The sequence below is a fragment of the Alligator sinensis genome, unplaced genomic scaffold, assembly GCF_000455745.1.
Source record: "Alligator sinensis unplaced genomic scaffold, ASM45574v1 scaffold966_1, whole genome shotgun sequence".
Taxonomy (NCBI): Eukaryota; Metazoa; Chordata; order Crocodylia; family Alligatoridae; genus Alligator; species Alligator sinensis.
In genome coordinates this window covers 124,918-147,503 of record NW_005842161.1, presented here as the reverse complement: position 1 = coordinate 147,503, position 22,586 = coordinate 124,918, and the positions used below count along the sequence as shown (strand labels likewise).

The following is a 22,586-nucleotide window of genomic DNA, read 5'->3' as shown; positions in this document are numbered from 1 at the left end:
TGGAGGCTGGGTCATGATATATTATAGTTATGGATAACATCTTGAAGAACCAGTTTCTCTAAGGTAAATATTCATAGATTGTAATAGATTCACAGATTCATAGTCACCACTGGGTGAGAGAATGCAGAAAGGATGAGAGGATTGAGAATGCATATGAACTGGGAGCTGCTGATACGCTAAGATAAACAAAAGATCCCATTAACAGCCCTGAAGTTAACACACGAAGGTAGTCAAGAATGTAAAGACCCCAAGTTATGGAAGGGTACAATGGTGCTGACATGCTCATCAGAGGCTTTTTTAGATCTTCAACAAGCATGCTCTTTTGACATAGGTAGCCTGCTCACTTCCACACCGAAACAGCAAATGTATGCATTGGGAAGCAGGATACTGTTGCAATTCTGAGCATATCTGGACACGGTAATAAACTTATTGGTTGTTGTAGAGAGTGGTTTCTGAAATCCAAAATTTCCTCAATCAAGCTGCACCGGAATCCCAGCTGAATTTCCTGTGAATCCTTACTATGACTGAAATTGGGAGAAATGCAAAGAAAGCCTGAGGACAGAATTACACATCTATCTAAAATGGATCTGAAGCTCTCACCCCCTTCTGAAGGAAGGTTGTATGCTATTAGAAGGAACTGGGAATGCCAATAGGATCCAGGATAAGGAGACCCTATTTGATGTTACAGCTTCATTTATGGAATACTTGTGCCTGTCCACTAGTTGTACCCCGAAAGGACCCATCATCCTGTTTTGTATCCCTGAAAATGAACTGCAATGTTTTAGTGGGTGGAGCAAAAATTACATAGCTTTGCAGTATCTTGCCGTAACGGAGTAGAATTTGTTCTGATCATTTAAGTATTGTACTATACATTTTTCCCCAAACTGAAAAACGAACTATAGCCATATACAAGCTCCAATACTGCAGATACACAGTCAACAAAGAAAGCTGGATCCCATAAATATAGAAGCCAAGACTTTAAAAAATAAATGCATAAACTTAGGCTGTGTCCAGGCAAGCATGGCTGTGCAGTATGTGGCACTGCAGACATGTCTGGGGGTCAAAAAATGCAGACATGGTCAAACAAAACCACACCAAAAAAAGCGGAGCGGCACATGCAGGGGAAGCATGTGCCACTCAAAACCAGCCAGGCTGGCCAGAGCCAAGCTTCGGCTGCCAGCCAGGCTCTGGGCGGCCTGATTGCTGCTGCTGAAGCCCCAGAAGGGCCCCAGGTAAGGCTGCTGGGACCAGCCCAGTGCTGGCCTCTGCCTCCTCTACCCCACCCAGGGTAACCTGCCATGCACCAGAGGGCACATGGCATAGGAGATTCCTGGGGACAACTAGCAGTGGCACAAGGTCCCACTGCTAGTTGTCCCCAGGGAACCAAACATCCACGCTCGTGTAGATGCAGTCTCAGGTTCTCAAAATCCTTGCTTATGTACCCAAATCTAATACAAACAAGAATGTAGAAGCCTAGCTTCAACAATTCATTTTTAAAGATGTGATCATATTATCATCTTATTTAACAAAGTAGAAAAGAACTGTACTACATTTCTCATCTTGTGATGAATGACAGTTTTCTCAGACAGTGATATTGAGATCCTGAGCTAACTTCCACTGATCAACTGAAATTGTATTCTCAAATAGCTGAGACACTGCTAAAAGACCTTGCAGTGAGAGGAAGTTTAGTTTATGTTGAGATATCCCCCCAAAACACACAAAAGTTGTATTTTATTGCCCTTGTCTTTAGTGATTATAGTGTTAAATGTAAAACCACACCTCTGATTTCGCTCTAAAGGACTACCGTGTGGGACACTTCAAACTATGTAAGTGATACAGGAATGGCAATTTATATAGAAGGCTTATAACCATGGTTTTTCCCCCATGTTCAATAAAGTTGTAAAACAATCATATGAAGATTTTTTTCTGATTTGAAATTACACATATTACAAGATAATAAGAAGCACAAATGAAACATGGAAAGGGAGAGATCTTATCACATGTCAAAAATCACTTTACCTCTGAATCTTTGAGTCTCACATAATTAGAAGGAAAGACTCCTGATTTATCACCCAATGTTCCTGTCCACCAGTCACCATCTTTCTTTGTCACAAGAATCAGATCTCCTTGTTGAAAGGTTAAGTCTCCTTGTTCTGAACTCTCATAAGTGTACATAGCAATGTATTCTGGAGAAGACAAATAATTAGAAAAAAAGGAGAAAAGCTTGATCAGAATAATTTGTAAACCCTACCTTTTGAAAGAAGAATCATAATGTAATACCGTCTGTCAACGGCAGTGGTTCTCAGCCTTTTTAGACTCAAGGTACCCCTCTGAAAGTGCCAGCTCTTAGTTTTCACTTGTTTCTTGACTACAGGAAAATAACAGAGCAAACTTTCTGTTGCAAAGAACTCAGAAAAACCACAACAGGTCACAAGGTTTTTTATACTATTAGAAATAGCTGCATTTATACTGTGAATTATGTGCAGGTGTTTGAACATTTAATATCGCAGGGCATCTCATGGCTCCCTTAAAAGTTGCTCATGACACCCTGCTTGAGAGTCACCGATCTACAAGTTAGTTTACCATTTTCTTTCCTAAAGCTTCTGTGGGGGCAATATTTCATGCTAAAACATCAATTTTTTTCTCCATAAAAGAGATTTAATATTTAATTTCTGAAACTAGAACTGTTCCAGGATTAAACTCCTTTAAAGCTTTTCACAGTTAAAATCTTCTAGTACATTTAATTAAACTAGCCACAAACTGCCAACATGATCAAAATGTATACAGACTCTTTTTCTTAAAAAAGTTTCAGCTGAATATTTTCTATGGCTTCAACTGTATGTTGAAAATTAGCATTTTCAGTCTTGGGGATAGAAAACCCCAGTCTGACCATCTGTAGATAGTCTTAATTTTATATATGTTGCTTGGCTCTCATGTACAATGAATTCTTTCATTATTGAAGCTTTCTATAGAGAATGCACATCTCATTACACCCTACACAACAGATGGCTTGCAAATGTTACAACAAAGCTGGAATACATACTATTTTGTTAAAACATGGTCAGCTACTTAGTATTCAAGTGCAAAAAATACTGAAATAGGCTGACACTGACAAATGCAAAAAAAGAGAAGATTCATGGTTAAGAGGGTAAATGTGATTCTTAGACTAATCAAGAGCATGCCACCAATGTGCAGAGATACATAACATATTCCCAAAGCTAATATCCTCTAAAAACCACTGCAAATTATACACTCCACTTATGTGATGAGATCCAGATGCCGGCATGGTAAAAAAAAAAAAAAAAAAAAAAAAAAAAAAAAAAAAAAAAAAAAAAAAAAAAAAAAAAAAAAAAAAAAAAAAAAAAAAAAAAAAAAAAAAAAAAAAAAAAAAAAAAAAAAAAAAAAAAAAAAAAAAAAAAAAAAAAAAAAAAAAAAAAAAAAAAAAAAAAAAAAAAAAAAAAAAAAAAAAAAAAAAAAAAAAAAAAAAAAAAAAAAAAAAAAAAAAAAAAAAAAAAAAAAAAAAAAAAAAAAAAAAAAAAAAAAAAAAAAAAAAAAAAAAAAAAAAAAAAAAAAAAAAAAAAAAAAAAAAAAAAAAAAAAAAAAAAAAAAAAAAAAAAAAAAAAAAAAAAAAAAAAAAAAAAAAAAAAAAAAAAAAAAAAAAAAAAAAAAAAAAAAAAAAAAAAAAAAAAAAAAAAAAAAAAAAAAAAAAAAAAAAAAAAAAAAAAAAAAAAAAAAAAAAAAAAAAAAAAAAAAAAAAAAAAAAAAAAAAAAAAAAAAAAAAAAAAAAAAAAGGGAATGAGAATTTTGCAGCAGCCTGCAATTCTCATATATGTTTGAATTTTAACTCTGACCCAAAAGCTTAATTCTGTTGCTGAAAAGCAAACAAATGTAGAGCAAATACTGTTCTCTAAGATCTCCTACCTAGCATATATTTACACACACACACACACACACACACACACACACACACACACACACACCCAGTAGCTTGTAATTTCTCTAAGAGGACACAAAGGTACCAAAATCTATACAACACATTTTTTCAAAATTAATATTTGAAAGTATATATTCTTAAAAAGTACTCAGATAATCAAACAGCACACTATCAAAGTTATGACTAAGGACGCATTTCGCTTAAATCCGTATGGCAAACAGAGGGACAGTATTTGTTATTTTGGCATTTGCTTTCTAACAACATCAAAAAACATAAAGCAAAACACATTTTAGATTCTTTCTACAATTTCACTCTCCATAACAGAACAATTTATAAATGTTCTTCTTTTAAATTTTTGTATTATTCTTAGCAGTAGCAAAATACAGATGCTATTACAAGAAAAGTAAATGTGTTAAAATTGTCTGAAGTAATTTCTAGTATTTTTTTAATCATATGTAGAATTCTAGTTAGAAATATAAAGCATTGTGAAGAGGTCTGCTGCTCTCAAGACATTACTATTTTATAGAGTAAATTTTGATTCACACATACATGAGAGTGTGTGCATGCACACACACACACACACACACACACACACAACTGCCCCACCCCTACCCCAAGCTTTCATCCTTTGCTCTGTGTCCTTCTTTGGTACCCTTCTGCCCCACCTGCATGTGAAAAAGAATTCAAAATTTAGCTGAGTCCCAGGGGTATACCAAGAAAGATCTACCTCATGTCATCAATTAAAAAGTGAAAGCCCTGTAACCTCTACGCTGATTCTAGGTAAATATCTAGGACAGTGATCACCAACCAGTCAATCTCTATTGACCAGTTGGTTGTGGAGTCTCTGTCAGTCGATCTCAGTCTGTCTGAGGCTAGGTGAGTGGGGTCAGCGCCTGGGTGGCTCCTGCAGGGGCATGGGGGGCAGAGACAGTAGATTCTGGGATGCCTAAAAGTGATCTTCACCATAAAAACGTTGGAGACTACTGAACTAGGACATGAGAGGTAGGGTAGACAGTGTCCCTTCCCAGTGTCATGTTGATGTCTATTATTTAAGTCTTCCCATGCATTTGTCCTGCATACCCTAGTCAATACTGATATGTATGCAATTCAAAAAGCTTAATGAAGTCATTCCTACTTGTTAATTATTCTACACAGTTAATGGTCCAGGGAGGTCAGAATTAAAAATAAAGACAACACAAATGGCACTGAAACTTTTACAGCATTTCAGGAATCTTCATTAATCTTTTGGTGGGCACAAGTATTGATTTAGCATCACTTTTTAGAAAGCAGTGGCATTGGTCTACCCCAGGGGTGGGCAATTATTTGGGCTGGAGGGCCACTTAGGGAGTTTTGGTGAGCTGTCGTGGGTCCGGTCAGCACTCCCCACCCCTACAACAGCTCACCAAGACTCCCTAAATGGCTCTGACCTGCACTTGGCCAGGTGGATGGGACAGGACCACTGGCAGGCGGGTAGCAGCATCCGGGAGCAGCATAGGTGGGCAGGGCTGGGGCCAGGATCGATAATACTGGGCAGTGACAGCACAGAGCCACAATCCAATCCTCGCATGCCCGTGCGATGGGTGCTGGTTCCACAGGCAGGGAGTGTGGGGAGCAGATCACACCTCTGCCCCGGGCCCCTGCCTGAGTCATCACTCAGAAATCTCAGGGTCTCCATGGAGATCAGCCTGGGACTTGCGTGGGCAGGGTGCGCTTGGCCAGGCAGATGGGATGGGCTGTGAGTGGACAGAGAGCAGGGTCCAGGAGTGGGACAGGTAGGTGGGGCCTAGAATCTGGATTGAAGGACCATGACAGTGCTGGGCTCCCCGTATGCCTTTTCCCACGGAACCAGCATCCGTCACTGGGACACGCAGAGAGAAAATCGTGGTTCTGCACTGGGCACCAGACTCACACTGTCACCACCCCCAATCCTGCCCCGAGATCCTGGTCACAGCCCCACACCATCTGTCCAGCCATGCACCCTGCCTGCCCGAGGCCCAGGTCAGACTCCATGGAGACCCTGCCCAACCAATCAATCCAGCACTCTCAATGATGGGTGTGGGGCAGACAGGCTGCAGTGCCTAGGCAGCACGGCCAAGTCCAGCCATGGCGCAGACTAGCAGTAGCAGCTGGAAGGAACCACCGCTGCTGGGAAGCAAGTCTAGCTGTTGCACTGCCCTAGCCCCACTGTGCGCCTGGGGGCTGCAGAAGTAGCTGCACATCACATACCCCAGGCTACCCACTGCACTGGTGGGGCTGAGGGACCCACTAGGGACTGGAGAAAATCTCTTGGTAGGCTGGATCTGGTCTGCAGGCTGCATTTTGGCCACCCCTGATCTACCCAATATTCAAATAGGGAACAATGCTCTCACAGAAACTGAATGATTAAACGTATTCAAAGAAACACTCTGAAAGGGGACACTGCTTTTTGAAGCTAAGCAATAAATTAAATTAATAGCCTTGATTGTCCTAAAGCCTGCATATTCATTTAAAAAGAATATACATCTTTCACACATCTTCAGATGGTGTGCCCATCCCAAGCCCAGTAACATACCAAAATTGGGGGTTATTTCCAAAATGCTTATAAATGGCATGACAAATATTAATGCTATTATAAATCATTTGAAATTACTTTATATATATTAGTAACATTATATGCAGGACATATTCATAGTCACCCTCTTGGAGGTTATCATAATTTTGGGGGTAAACTCAAATCTATATTCTAAATATTAGTGGAGCTGATTTTGCAAGGCATGTAGTACCACCAACTCCCACTGGGTCTATTAAACATTTTTTTTAAATTAACAACACTACTACCAATCAATTTTAATTCTTACCTTCACCTGACGTAGTAGATTTTGCTGCTGGTGATGCTACTCTTTTTAAGCTAGCAGGACTTTCTGAGGAACCAGAATCCATGCTTCAGAGAGAAAAATTAAAGCATTAACATCTCTAAATTTAATAAAATATAAACTATCTTAATACATATACCCTGCAATGCATTTTAAGCTACCAAGTATCAATTTGACAAAGAAAGATGACGAAATCTTTATTTAATACTTCAGTATAACAATAGTCTGAATGATATACACAAATGCAAACATGCTCTCATCCCCTCTCCTCCCAACAGAAAAATCTACATGTATTTCCAGTAGGGGTGCACCGATAGAGATTTTGGGGGCCAATACCGATAGCCGATTTTTAAGGAAGCAGATCAGCTGATACTAATCTGATTTCTGATACAGCTGCGTGCATCTGATAAGTCTGTCGTGGTAAAAGGGGAGGGGGAGGGAGAGGGAAGGGGTGTGGGGGTGCAGATCAACACCCGCACGGTGAGGGAAGGAGTGGGGCTGAGGTAGGCGCTGTGCAGCCGGGGCGGGGCACGCGCGGGATGAAGTCACGGCTCATCTGGGGGGAATGGCAGCTCCCGCTGCTCGTCTGGGAGGGCACCGGTGCGGGGGGAAGGAGGTATGTGCCCTCAGATCTGCGCTGGATGGGCCAGGCAGGCTGCAGCGCTGCACTTGGGATGGGCGACAGCAGTGCTGGGAAGGGGGCTATGGGGGGGCTCCAACCACCCCAAATTTCACAATAGCACCCCCATAGCTCCCTCCTAGCACTGCCACCTGCCCTGACAGCAGCACAGCACGGCCCCAGCCCACAGCTGCAACCCAACTGGCACATGAAAATCTGGACGCACATGCCACCCCCACCCCTCCGTGCCCTCTCAGACAAGCAGAGGGAGCAGCCAGAGGAGTGGTGTGCAGTGGTGGGAACCTTCCCCCCACATACCTCCAGATGAGCCGTGGCTCTGTCCCGCACCCACATGGGCATTTATCGGCCAAATTATCAGCCACATCAGGCCAATTTCTGATATAGTCAATTTTCTTTATATCAGTGCCGATCCAATATCAGACCGATGCACTGGTGCACCTCTACTTTCTAGTTTTCACTGCCAATGTGAATTTTGCTTTTCTGTTACATACTCTGTTAGAACACAATCTGTCTGAAACAATGCCAGCCTTTCACAACGTTTTTTTTCAGTTTCTAAGCAGTGTGCTCTAAAACTAAAGTTTGAATCTCCTCTACAGTAGATAGTACAGAATTGGTTGCAGTTTATCTTTGATGATAACAATCATTTTTCAGTTGTATGGAGAATTCTCAAGCTTGGTTCTGTATTTGGTCTACATAAAACAAATAGTGCCTCTTTTAATACCTTTTTTCCCCTGAAGTGACTATATAAAAAGTGGCACTATGTTAGCCAATGGCTCTGCCCCCTAGTATTTATTTAATGCTTTTGCTTAAATACGATTTTGCTAATTTTGTTAGTCAAAACAGGCAAAACAAAATTAGTTGTATCCTATCCTCGTTTCTACATCAACAGAACTGTAAGCTAAGTTCACCCTTCATATCTCAGGCTGGCATTTAAAAAAACAAGCCAAGAAAACTAAAATTAATTTTAACAAAATCAGCTTTACACTTTAAAGTGTAGCCTACAAATATATGTATCTTAACACTTTAATGTTTAAACAAAGTTTTTGTGAATTTTAACAAAGCCAAACTGAAATACCTTGTTGACTTCCTTATTGGGCCTGAAATAAGCTTCACGTATGATTTAGGAAACCATCCTTTTTGACCTTGGACCTCTCCAAACCACCACATATCTTGCTGCTCCAGAACTGTTATGATATCATTTTTGTTAAAATTAAGGTGGTTGTCCTTCTTGGCTCTCCAAGGATATAAAGCCTGTGCTTGAAGCCCTTCTACTTTTTCACCCTAGAGTGATGAGAGGAGAACATTAAATTAGGCAGTGCCTTTTGCAAGAAGGCTGCTTAAAAAAAAAAAAAGATATTCTGTATCCAAAAATGAATGCAGCAACACATATAGGTGCATTTAGTCTCTATTAAAATGTTTTTTCTCCCAATTGAATAAACCAAATAGACCAGTTAAAAATACATGCATTGTACACTGAGCAGAATATGTTAATACTAATTACCAGTTTTTATGTCCATTCTTATTAAGGGGAACAGGCTATAAACACTTTGTAAGAATAGTAGTTTTCAACAAAATATTTTATCTCATTTTCTATACTTCTGTCATAAACCTCTATAAATAAAAAGACAAGCCTTCCTGACAAATGGCTTCCAGGAAGCCTCGCAGCAAAGAGTATGTGAAGGATATATGTTTGCTGGAATTTATTCATTATGCTCTTCTGCATTCTAGTTGCTTTATGGAGCTATGGTACCTAACGTATTTCAGAACATTAAGGAAATGGATTAGGACTACCAGGATTACCTTCTTACCTTGCATACAACACACCCCCCCCCCCCCCACCCCCCCAGGCCAAAAAAACCAAAACAAACCCAACTCCTGGAAATTTCAGTGCATGTTATATGGAAGAAATATAGTAAGAACAGTTCCTATCATAAAAGCAAAAGTTAAACTAAAATCAGTGCATGACTCACAGGAAACAGAACAGTGAGCAAGTTCTACTCCCTATCTCTTGCTACTCAGTGGGCGCATCTACATGTTCAATAATGCACCATAGTTACTGAGCATTAAATTTAGTACTTGGTTAACCAAGTATTGAATCGATGCACAACAACTTGTGCTACCGCGCAGTAGCACCAGTGCACAGGTTTTTAGTGACGCTTCCTGTGCAGCAGCTTGTTAGTACAGTTTTTGCGCAGCACGCTACTATGAAGCATTATTAGGCTACTGCACAGTTAGTGTCTCAGGTAGATGCACCCAGTTACAAGGAAAGATCTTTTTTCCTTCATCCTGCCTTTCAAAAACAAGGTGTGTATTATATTCTGGGGTGTGTTGTACGCAAGAAAAATATTGGTACTGGGGTCTAAATGACTGCTTGCAGGGTTTGGATTGAAGTTCCAGGAATTTCTAACTGCATTTTGCCACTCCTTTCCTGTAAGACTTTGGATCCTCTTTCCATCTTGAAATAATTTTCCCATATTAAAGGAATGCTGCAAAGACAGCTTCATGTTTGTACTTTGTTTGAAAAAGTTAAAATGCTACATCAAGCATTATTCTTGAACAATTATAGCCACTTACTTGACCCAGGACAGGAGAAGGAGATGATCCAGTTACAGTGGCTGGAGTGAAGGCTGATCTTTGCCGCAGCTGTCCTGCACTTGGAACAGTTAAAGATGGCTGGGTTGCCCAAGCATCCCAGTTATCAGTTTCTGGCTTCTCACTAGTGCTAGTTGGCCACCTGAAAATAAGAAACCAATGTTATTAATTTTTCATTTCTACCAGTACATCCACTTCTGCATCCAAACAAGCACTGTGCTGGTAGAAAAATATTGATGCTGGACTTCTATTGTTTAGGGAACTGGTATAACTACACCAGCAGACTGTGTCATTAGTAATACAGTTGAAAATGAACATATGCCAGGCTGTGCCAGTTGAATATGAATATATTATAGACTAGTTTTGCTGGTAAAAACTTTGCATTCTAGACTAGGCCAGTGGTTTTCAACCTTTTTTCACTTGCAGACTCCTATAAAATATCCAATGAAGGTATGGACCCCTCTGAACTGTAAGTGTGGGTATTCACATACTTTTCATTTATCACAGTCATCTTTTGCGGCATCCTTAGACAGTCTGCAGACCCCCATAGGTCTGCAGACCACAGGCTGAAAACCACTGGATTGGGCCTAAAAGTGAACAAAACTGATCTCTGTTGGGTCTGTCATATAAAGAACAGATTTAATGGTGGAAGAGTTCTAAGATTCAGTGTGCTTGGGTACATTTTAGATCAGAAACTGGTTCTAACTTGTATGGGTTTTATTTAGTCTTCTATGATTAGCTAAATCTATGTATGGGATCATCTTAAATAATCAACCAGCCCATAAATATAAGTTCCCATTCACTATCAGTGCTTTGGAAAAAGGAATATTTTCAATACTCAACCAAAGTAAAGGAAGTCCAGTGTCACCCTACCCTCAACACACACATTAAGTTAAAAGCAACAAATCATCCTGAGAGTGTACAGAAAACATCTACATTTTACATGAAATTCTTGTTCCTGGCTTTTGTGCCATTCATTTACAATATTTACTGGAATTTAAGATGACCCTGAATATAAGATGCCCAGCCAATAATTTGATTCTATACATGGAAAATTTATAAATTTGTTATAATTTTCTATGTATAGAATCTACTTATCGGAGACCCATCTTTAATTCAGCCCCTGCACTGCTGCAGGGGGCAGGCAGTGGGGGGCAGCAGGTGGTATGGGGAAGGTCAAGCAGCTTGCTCCTTCTTTATGCTTGCTCTTTGCCACCTCTGCCCCCTGTCAGCCCCCTGCAGCCTCAGGTTCCCCCTTCCCCTTCTGTTCCTGCTCCTGTCGCTTCCCCTTCTGCTTCCTTGGTCCCTGTATTTCTATAAGACCCCCCCAACACATCCTCCCAGCCTCTGCTTCCCCCACCTCCCCCTACCCTTGTTCTGTGCTGGCAGGCTCCATCCAGGCTGTAGCTTGGGTCACTGAGCACGGCCCAAGCCCCTGTAGCATCTGTGCAAGGCTATGTGCTACTGTTAGGGACCATGCTGGGGCCACGCTCACTACCCCAGGCTGCAGCATGGACAGAGCCTTCCAGCATGCAGCAAAAGTAAAGGAGGAGGGAAATGCCCAGGCAAGGGAGCAGAAGCTGTGTACAGTGGGGAGAAGGGGGAAAGAAGCTACAGAGGAGGAGATGGTGGGGTGCAGGGGCAGTGGGGTGGGGGCAGGGACAGAAAGCAGCTGCAGCTATGGCCCTGACCCCAAGTAGAAGATGAAGCTCATGCTGTAGCAGCTGCCTGCCACCCACTACCCTTGTATGGGATTCTAAGACAAAGGGCTTCCCTCCCATGTTAAATGGGGGAAAAATGCATCTTAGAATCAAGTAAACATAGTAATATTACACTACACACTGAAGCAATGCCTCACATTCACACCCACACAAAGCCTCACTGCACCAAGTGTCGTACAATCATGGTATGCAGTAAGCACCGCGGGCTGAAGAGTATTTTTTTTTATGTTCTGTTGCATTAATTTTATGCAAGGGCATTAAAAAATGCATTATTCCCCTAAGGCCAGAACAGCTTTCCCCTGAGCCTGTTTTCTTTGTAACAAACTTCCTTTTGTATTTATCTGTTGGACTGGTACAGTGGAAGCATGTCTTTTACTTGGAAAGTCTTTTTCTCTGAACGTTGTATCCTGTTGCTGAAGGAGTAAAATATTTTACTTAAAAACAAAGGAGAAAGGAGTTACGGAAGCAGCTCCTACTAGAGACAGTCAATCCTTTATTCTTTTAAAACATGTTATCTGTAGTGTCCTGAGAAACTCATTTGCCATGTTAACTGTCTGCTTGCTTCTTATCCTAAAGCATGAGTAAATTATCAGGAATTTTAACTTAATGCAAATTAACTACCTGAAAACCAGCTTCATCACAGCCCAAGTGCTACTCACAACTACCCGCCCCCCCCCCAGACGTACGTTGAGCTGAAGTCTGCCCAGTTGTTGGCGGTGGTTGTAGTAGATTCTGTAGAAGCTGGTGCTGCCAGAGATGTGGGAGTTTCACGCACAGAAACTTTAGGTGCAGCTGTAGTGTCAGGTACTGGTTTAACAGAAGCTGGGACTTCATTATCAGGTATTTTCTCTGCATTGCTTGCAGGGACCCATCCAGTCTTTCCCTTCAGTTCACCTCCAAGCCACCCTGGTTCTCCAGTCTGGCTTTCATCTACCTGCAGGCATGTTAAGACACAACGATCACAAACATGACATACAAAATGGGTGGTTTATTTAAAAAGTCCAGCTCCTGTTCAGCTGATTGTTTCTCTAATTACTGTGAAACTGCACTTTGTTACAGAAGTAAATGATTCATTTGGGCAAACGTTAGTAAATGTTACTCTTTCTTTAATTCATGGGTGTCAAACATGCAACCTCCAGGCCAGATCCAGCCCCCAGAGCTATATCACCTGGCCCCCAGTGCTTCCCACAGGTCTTAGAGTGACCCACAGGCAGCATGAAGAGTGCTCTGGACAGCCTTGTGTGCTGCACAAGGAGCCCATTCCAGATTGCGTCCTGGAGCATTGGAGTGGCTGCCACAAGCAGCACAGCTTCAGAGTGGCCACAGACCCATGCAGAACAGCTATTGCAGCAGCGGCTCCGAAGCCTTCTAAAATGGCCCCATGGTGTCTGGAGCAGGATTGCGCTGCACAAAGTGCCCAGTCTAGATCCAGAAGGCAGGGAAAATCTGTAAGCCTGGGTGAGTTTGACACCCCCACTTTAACTGAATTAGTAATTCTTTGTAATGGATTGACTATTGTAGGACCAATCCCTCAATTTTTACAATTATTTTTTTCATGTCCTTTTCAAACACTGCCTAGTAAGTAAAGACTTCCTATTTAAATCCCAAAGAATGAATTAAATACGGGCTTGGAGAATTGTTCCTGAAAAACTTACTGTAGCATAGCAGGCTCTTAAAGCCATTTACTCCTACGAAATCTACTATAATTTAACAAGAAGTCTCAAAATATAATATAAAAGACATTTCAGGAAATTTGTTATTTAGTGGGTTGTCCTACAGCCTTTTTTCACCCTCAGAAAGTACAATAAAAACAGCAACTTAATATCAGCATTCGTAAAGCCACTAAAAAGAACATTATTTTTCTTAATATATTTATGCAAACTATTTTGGCAGTAAATATATGTTTCCTTGCAGACAACTGTTTATTCTCCTACAATCTTCCTTTAATTCTTCTCAGATAAGAGCCACAAGCTATAATGAAACCAAGTTGTTTTTGCTACTATTCTGTCACTTCAACCACTGTAACAAAATCTGACAAACCCCAGATTTTTGTTAACCTTCCCTTATTGTTTTATATTCACAGTCTGAAAGGTTTCAATTGTAGTCCACAATCTTAATTCACTGCTTCAACAATAATAGACAATATTCTATGATATGAAATCAACTGTATTGGGCAACACAGGATGCGCCTGGGACAGTAACTCACAAATGTTATCTGCTAGTTAGTCATCAACACTGGACGGGCAAATGAAGAAAATTTTCCTGTTTGTATGCCGGGCGCTTCATGCACTACGGAAAAAAATGGAAGAGATCTTCTGAGCTTTTACCAGTCAGGCTCTTCTTCCATGTGCATGACTGGGCATGGGCTGGCTCCTCCACAGGCCACAGAAACAATAGGGAGGATGGGAAGAGTGTCACAGAAGCAGGACAAAGTTATAAAAGCCCTCTTCTATTTTTTTCCTATTGTTTAGAATTTGATATTGCAAATTGAAAGATATTGCAAATGGAAAGGTATTGCAAATTCAGTACATAAGTTGATATGAAAAGTGCACATAGGAATTCCTGCCCAAATAAGCTATGCCTACTTCAGAAAGCGTTTTCAGATGCAGGTAAACAGATAACGGTTTTAGGTGTGGTTTTGTTCCATGAAAATGTATGCCTTTTTTACCCAAGCAGTTAAAGCTGGTTTCATCTAAACATAAATGCAAGAAACACTGATTGAAGTGTTGCAGGGGTTTAGGCTGTAGCCGTGTTGGTCTAAGGATATAGGCAGACAAGGTTCCTTGGGTGAATTTGATATCTTTTATTAGACCAACCCAAATGGTTGGAGAATAGTTGTTAAGCAAGCTTTCGGGTTCAAAAACCCTTCGTTAGGCTCAGGAAGCTGCAGCAGTTGGTGTGTGCTCTTCCATCTATTCTTGAACCATTTCTCCAAATAAGACATTCTGAGCACCACAGCTAAGACATATGCAGAAGGGCTGGGACCTGCGGGAACAGAGGTCACCCCTTGAAGTTACCTGCAACACTGAGCTCTCTCATCACTGGACAATTCCTGTTAGCCCTAACTGATGTTAAGATTAGCTGCTGGGGAAAAAAGTTTCAGACACCTCCACAGGGAAGAAAGTAGATGCTGCCCACTGTACTAATCCAAATCCTGCCATCTCTGTCCCTTGAAATTTGTAGGCGATGATTACTTGACAGCTTTAATTTTTCAGGCACTATAAACAAAACACATCCATCACTTCTCTTTTTTGACACAGACAGTGAGATTCTTTAGTCAGCACTATCTACCTATACAGAAAATACATCCAAGGGCAGCAGGTCCTAGACCTTCCTTTAAAGAGAAGCTGGTCACAACATGGTGAAGTGGGGAAAGATTTTAAAGTTAGAGTGCAAGCACCTTCCATGTGAAAAAATGCAGTTTGTCCACAGACTGCAAGAGAAAAATCCAGTTTCATTTTTTTTTTAATTGAGCTCACAGTGAAGCCTACCCAGTATAGACAGCCTGGCAGAATCTTGTATAAATAGATTTGCAGGGACCTCATTTTCCAGTAGGCTGGTCAGGTCACAGACAGCTTGAGAAGCTAGTTAGAACTGGAGGCAGCTGTCCCATATCCTCCTCTGTCTTTCCTGCTGCCAGGATAGGTCAGGCATCAGTAGTTACCTGCCTGGGTTGCTTGTTGAATGCATTGTTAAACAGGGCTGTGGTCAACTGGCCACAACTTTGAGGTATCCACCTCCATCCTTAGTTGTCCCATGCCATTTGCAATGAATTCCAGTTTTGAAGGATTCAAGATTTCAAGATTCTCTTCTATTTAGTAGACCAGAGGTTCCCAATGCAGTGCCCGCAGGTGCCATGGTGCCCCCCCCCCCCCCCCCCGGGTTTTTTCGGGGCCGCAAAGCGGGGCCCGCTGGGCCCGTGGTGCCCCCCCCCCCCCCGAGGTTTATTCAGGTGCCTGCGCGCATTTTCAGTAAAAATAATTATTCCAACAAAAAATGCTGTCATATTGGCGCCCGCTGCCTTTTCTTTTAAATTTGAATGTGCTCTTGGGCACATAAAAATTGGGAACCCCTGTAGTAGACCACTAGAGGGCCATACTTTAGGGCATCGGTTCTCAACCTTCTTTGTACTAAGACCCATTTGTAAATATCGATGACCAGTCCTGACCCAGTGCCCCTCACTCCTGACCTACTGCCCCCTGTCCTCAGGCCCTAGCCCCCCAGTGTATGGGGCAGGGGGTGGGTGTGTGGGGCGGGACGGCCTCAAGCAGCCCCTTGCAGGCTGCAACTCTGCCAGTCTGCAAGGGAAAAGCCACCATTTCCTATGTTTTTCTCCTTTAAACGAGAATCCATTTTTAAAGTTTGTTCATGACCCTTTTATATGTGACCCATTTTTGGGTCATGACTCAAGGGTTGAGAAATACTGCTTTAAAGCATATCAGAAATCCAACGCAAAGCATGGATTGTACTCTACTGTTGGCTTGAGTGCAGCAAAAGAGAACTAGGATCCTTTCCATTTATTAGTCAAGGGAGGATTTTAGCAGGTTTTACTAAGTTGTGGCAATATTATACCATAATAGCATGCAATAATGTTTCATACAGATGGATCTAAGGGGACCATCATAACACCAATGTATTTCTGCTCTGCGAAAACTGTTAATCTATCAGCAGAGCTTCTTTGCAGAAATGCCTGTCATGACACTGTAAATAAACTATTCTCTATTCAGGGTGGGAATGGTGTATTACATACAAACTACTCAATCTGTAATACTAAAGCTTCTGGCTGCAATTGTCCCTGGACTACTCCCCCCTACTCCTGCTAGACTGCTCTGCCTTAGGCCATGTGCTGATTCTTTTGCCCATCTGCTACCAAAATGTGTATCCCACGCTCTTCTTTTGGTGCTAACCAGTCCATTATTTCTCCTTTCTGCTGGTCCTGTCTTGTCCCTCTGTCCCTATTAATTCACAGGGAAAACAGAAATAAATGGACCACATGCTTGGCCAGTTCAGTGTGGCTTTGCTGCAGTGCAGAACAACATTTTCACTGCAGTACAGCATAGACACTAAGGCATTATAATGGAAGGTCAGCAGTAGAGGGTGAATCTTGCCAAATAAGGGGAATAAATGTAAATAGCAGCACCTGACTTGTGAGGCTGAACAATCCAAACTGCATATCAGTAGCACTCCCAGAAAGTTGCAAAGGTAGTAACTAGAATCACTGATATACAGGGTCAGCAATAAAAAGTCATGACTGGTCATTTATTCTATAAAAGATGTCATCTTAAAAATGGACCACAAGTACAGGATTATGAGTCAGATTTTCAAAAACTTTTTGCACAACTCTGATTTTAAAATAACTTATTTAAGGTTTCACTAATCAACAGAATTAAAAGCTCTCTCAAAAAACAGCCTAATCATGCATGTAAAAGATTAATTTCTTCAATCCAGTTTAGCTTTTCATGCAAATCTGTATGTATGACATTTTCCCCTTTCCACTTCCCATCTATCCAAAGGACAGTTATTGTAGAAATTTACTGCAAAATTAATTTATTGTAGAAAGGATTTAAAATTCAAATATGCCTCAACTCTTACCCCTTCCAGAACAAGAAGTTTATCATTCTGTAACTGCCAACTTAACTAATATCAGCCATTAAAAAGAACACCTGGAGTTGTGAGGCAAAGGAAAGCACTATGCTATTTTGCAGTATCCATTTTCTGCATGTGTTCCACCTTCCCAATAAACCTACACTATTTAAAACACAAATCTATACACAGTGTTTTAGGAAGAGGTTTTGATTCACTGTAAACCTTACTTCATGTAAAACTTTGCAATGGGAATACTCAGGGTATGAAAACAAAGTCTCACAAAGTATTCTGTTAAACTGGAAGCGAATACCACCATTATATCTTTGTTCACCTGACCTTTGTACCAGCTGAAACAGGGTGTCTCTTTTTCAATTCTACTTTACCAAAAACTGGTACGATTTTATGTTGATGCTAGATTGGCTTTTACTACTACTCTGAAAGTCAGCTCTTTGGGGTAGAAGCTCTTAACTGTGTGGACATGCTATGCCTAGCACATCAGGTTTTGCTCTTCAGGTCTATGATACAGAGAACAATCATTCTTTTCATCATCATCAGAAAAAATAATGACAGCCTACAATGAATCACTATGAAATGACTTTAGATTTGGGACAGAAATGAAGCTTCCTAATTGGTCTCTCCATTCCTCTGATACCCAGGCCAATGAATTTGGCAATTCAACAATCCAACTTTGCTTCATGGAATTATGTTAAATTCATTCCAAAATCATTCAGATATAGAAGTTGGTTTATGTCAACAATATTTCCCCTTGAACAGAATTGCCCTCCTCCAAACCTGGCCATCCAATTTACAGACACAGGAAAGATTCATCACTACCCCAAAAAGCAGTTTAGGGGTTATGAATTTGTGAGAAAGCCTAGAATAGAAGGAATAGGAGGGGCTGCCTAGACCTCAACTATTATTATGCTCAGTACTGCTTAAGCAGTACTGATACATATATATAGTAGTCTCAGCCTAATTGCATGGAAAGTTTAAGAAACTTGCAAAGCTTCTACATTATAGTAAAAACTAAATAGCTAAACAACAGAAATAACAGAGATAGAGATAATGTACTTCAAAAAACTTTAACTTTTCCCATCATGCCACACAGATTCTGTAGGCCACTACACGTTCATAACATAGCATCACAGTATTGCAGATAATCAGTGTGTATCCAAGACTTTCAGAGCAAAGCACAAAGAATACATCTACTTTTATACAGAGCAGACAGACACTGGCGTAGAAGGACTGCATGTAGAAAGTCTATCTGAATTTTTAGTGATCTGTTTATACCCTAAAAATTAAAGCCCCCTACCAACACTCCCTACAGGGTTTAAACTTGTATTTCACTTTTGTTATAAACTACCTGCAAACTATGGAACAGCTAAAGCAATATTCAGTCCAGTCATGTTTTAACCACGTCTCCACACCACACTACAGTCCTATTTATGCCCAAGGATTGGACAAGTCTTGGGAACATGGTGAAAAACAATATATCTCCTGTCTACACTATCAGCCTGACCTGTACCTTTCAACATAACAGTTACAGCATAGGCAGCATTGGAGTTGTTGCTGGATGCTGCTCCAATGTAGACTTGCCAGGAAGCATGGACAAGCCAAGTCATAGACAATGTTAAAAATGATCACTGACAGTTGTTCTAAGTTAGCATATGCCTTTGCATATTTTGTATTCTTGAACATAAAACACACTGAAAGTCTGACTTTGAAATTAAGAAAACAAAACAAGGGTATATATCTACAGTGCATACAATTTTTTTATTCAAATTTAAGATGCAGGCCATTTTAGAAGAAAAGTTTAGCTTTTAAAAAACCTGTTACATATAGTCAAAGGAACATGGATGACTTATTCTATACCACCCTGGCTGGTTTAGAACTATTATAAGCTTCAAATTTCACTACAGAATTTAGGTTGTGTTACTGGACACACACATATGTGATCCTATATACATCTTAGAATGTAAGCTTGCAAACCACTGCTCTCCAAAAACAAGACTGACATATAACTCTTAAGCAGCACAGAAAGGGACACACATTTTTAAGAATGCCTACATAATGGAGGAGTCCAAATCCCACTGTCTAAAGTAACTTCAGCTCTTAAGTGACAGCTACCCTGGGAAATGGGAGTTTGGTATATCTGATAATTTAACTTTAGATAATTAAACACACATGTAAACTAAACATGTAACAAAGTTATACTTAAAAAAATGCATGAATAGATTGTGTAGACTTCCTAACAGTCATACAAGCACACTTACCCATTCCCTTTTAACCTCCATCAGGAAAGCAATGATGTAAAGTAAGGCAGAATTATAACACATTTCACAAAAGTCACTTACTTGTATTAGTGTTTCGAAGCTTAGTTCATTTAAGCAATTACTACAGAGTAGGAGAGAAATCCCACCGGAATCAGTTTTTAGGTTTAATTATTGTCAAAGTTTTATTTAAAATTTTAAAAAGCAAGGGCCAGAGTACAGTTTCTCCTTGGTATATCATGAACTAGAAGTGAAGTCTAAAGTCATTGAAAAGGGGAATTCAGGCAGTCCAAACCATTATTTGAAATCCAGAAGTGCCCCCTAAAATCAAATTCTTATTTTTCCAAAATGCTGATTTTCCTCAGTTCCAGTTTGTCTTGCAAATCATTTAGTTAACTGGTGCCTAGGTTTCCTCAAGCAAAACTCATAGTATGCTTGTACTTCTAGAAGATACTTTATTCCCTGGGAAAGAAATGATTGAAGAGTTCCTCAATAACCTAGGGAGCCCCATATACCACATTTGACAGGTGACTTGCCAACCTCACATCTTTAGGTTAAAAAAAATTATCAAAACACTGCACTCCAAATTGGTTTGGGTCTTTTTTTTAATCATTTGCATTTTCTCATATTCACAGTGGATTTTGATGTCATTCACAATGTATTGTGACATTGTTGAATAAACCAAAGAGGAGAAATAGGCTTTTTTATACATTTTAGATAGTTATTAAGATATGTTACTATATTACAGAGTTGTTTTTTTTCCAAAACCTAAATAGTTTGCTAGGGTGCAATAGTTCTTAATATAACCGGGAGGCTAACAGTGAAATGCTTTTTACCAACCAAGCTAGATTTTCACTGAGAATATTTTGAAGTGAAAAATGACACTAGGATGTTATGACTGCATTAGAGTTATGAATTTCTTAATTATCTAATAACTGTAGCAACAGGCTTGGACACATCTTAAGTATTCCAGTGCTCTTTCCTGCCCAGGACAGGGGCTCAGACTTGATGATCTGCTAAGGTCCCTTCCAACCCAAACGTCTATGAATTTATTATATAAAGCTAACTGAATATTTTAGGCAGGTTCAGTGACTGGTACCACCAGGCACTGCCACTAAAAAAGATACATTCTAATATTTCTCCAACCAAATTTTCAGTCTCTCATAATTTTAATTTTTCAGACTAACATTTTCCTTATTTTATCTTTGCTTCTAAGTGAGCTGCTGAAGTGGTTCAGCAAGAACCATATCAGTCATTTTAAAGTAAAACATAAGGAATAATACTGGAAAAGGAAAGTTATTCTACAAATGAGTCCGAATCAAAAAAGCTATGTTGGAACATTATGCCAACAAACAATAGTGTGTGTGCACGCGTGTGCACATATATAGCTGATTTTTAATATGGAGATTAAAGTAGTTCACGCAGCTCCAGGATCAGTTTTAGATCAACTTAGAATTCCAACTAGATTTAGTAAAATGTTCTGATTTCAACATATAGACTCCATCCTCAAAACTGACAATATTAATTATGGAACTTCTCTGTTTTGAGAACAAGCGTCTCACTGAGGAATTGGGAACCTGTCTACAAACACTTAAGACTTCACAGCCAAGCTGATTAACAGATGGCATACTAAGATTGATACACAACAGTTTGTACACTAAAATTGATGGTTTGTTCAGTTATAAGCTACAGTACTCTATGTTACAGTGAACTTGATGGAAGTTGACCATTTTTCTCACAGAGGGAATATGGAATAACATCAAATCTTTACAACTTGCAAAAGCTCCTGCATACATAATTTCAAAATTAAAATGCAATTACATTGGTATAAAAGGCTAAGTAGATATGTAAAAAATCTATATATATTTTCCCCCAAGAGTCATACTTCCTTCTTACCATGACAATGTCACCAGGCTGAATAGAGATTTCATCATGGCTTCTGGATTCAAAAGGATACAATGCTCGATAATATACTATTTTTACATCCTCCTGAGCAGAAATGGTTAGTGGAGCTTTTTCTACATACAGAGTGAAAAAAAAGTATTAAAATTAAAAGTATCATGTTTGCTGAACACCAAAGAAATTTGAGGTAAACAAACAAGTGGGAAAGTGTTAACAAATCAATCTCCACTATGCTCCTGAGAGGTAGAACAAACACTATCCTCATTTTACAGAAGGAGAAATAAGCAATTAATAAACTTCCTTTCTTATTTTTTCTAGCTACTTAAAATATTAACATGCTTTCAGTTTTCATAAGGCTACATCTGTTTTTACAGAAAATAGCTGTATCATTAAAGACCCTGTCACAAAGTTTTATTTTTAATTAAGCACACAGTGGGTTAATTGATTAGTAAGTTCCAGACTCAGTGGTCACTGTTCACATATTAATCTTGGCTGTGTAGTTTGTCAAATACTTTTACAAAACAGCTTTCTTTGTGACCCGCTTATACTGCTGCAAACTATAAGATGCTATAAGGTGACCTAATAAATATGCATTAGGTTAGGTAAGATAAGAGGTGACATTGATATATATTTTCTTATAACAACACCTATCACACATATGTGAGAAATCTCATGGTAAGGGAGAGAAGAGTGTAAAGGAAAAGAAACAGAAAGACAAGACGTTAAACCAACTCCCCTACCCCACACATTCCCCTAACACAAAAAATGTCCTCTGCTTTTCTGCACATTGTTAAATGCATATACAGGTCAGTCGCATCTTACACAGGGGTTACATTCTGAAGTCAGCGTGTAAGGCAAAAATCGCGTATAGTCAAATTGCGATTACCGTGCCAGCGATTTGACTAGCGGTGACTGCCTCTGCCTCCAAAACCTTCCGCTGCTGCCACGGAGCCTTGCTTAGAAATGTGCGGCCGGCAGCAGCGGCACAACGCGGGGTGGTGGTGGGGATGGCTGCGTGCCGCCCAGCCACCATCACGCTGCTGCTGCCGCCCGGCGGCTGGGCACACAGCTCCGGGCACCGCTCCCTGG

General features: G+C 40.0%; 1 protein-coding gene across 3 annotated transcripts in view; it reads right to left on the bottom strand.

Moving 5' to 3' along the window:
- The window catches only part of ITSN1 (intersectin 1), a 174,132-nt gene that overhangs the window by 45,630 nt on the left and 105,916 nt on the right, over positions 1-22,586 (bottom strand). For 2 of the 3 annotated variants that reach the window (XM_025206536.1, XM_014520847.2), the window contains exons 19-24: positions 21,492-21,613; positions 12,426-12,673; positions 10,001-10,160; positions 8,502-8,707; positions 6,772-6,854; positions 2,020-2,186 (exon numbers count right to left, since the gene is read on the bottom strand). In XM_025206536.1, coding sequence (XP_025062321.1) covers positions 2,020-2,186; positions 6,772-6,854; positions 8,502-8,707; positions 10,001-10,160; positions 12,426-12,673; positions 21,492-21,613 — 986 coding nt within the window. Of the gene's footprint in view, positions 1-2,019; positions 2,187-2,251; positions 2,369-6,771; positions 6,855-8,501; positions 8,708-10,000; positions 10,161-12,425; positions 12,674-21,491; positions 21,614-22,586 lie in introns of all 3 variants that reach the window. The other variant, XM_025206535.1, reaches the window with a different exon arrangement.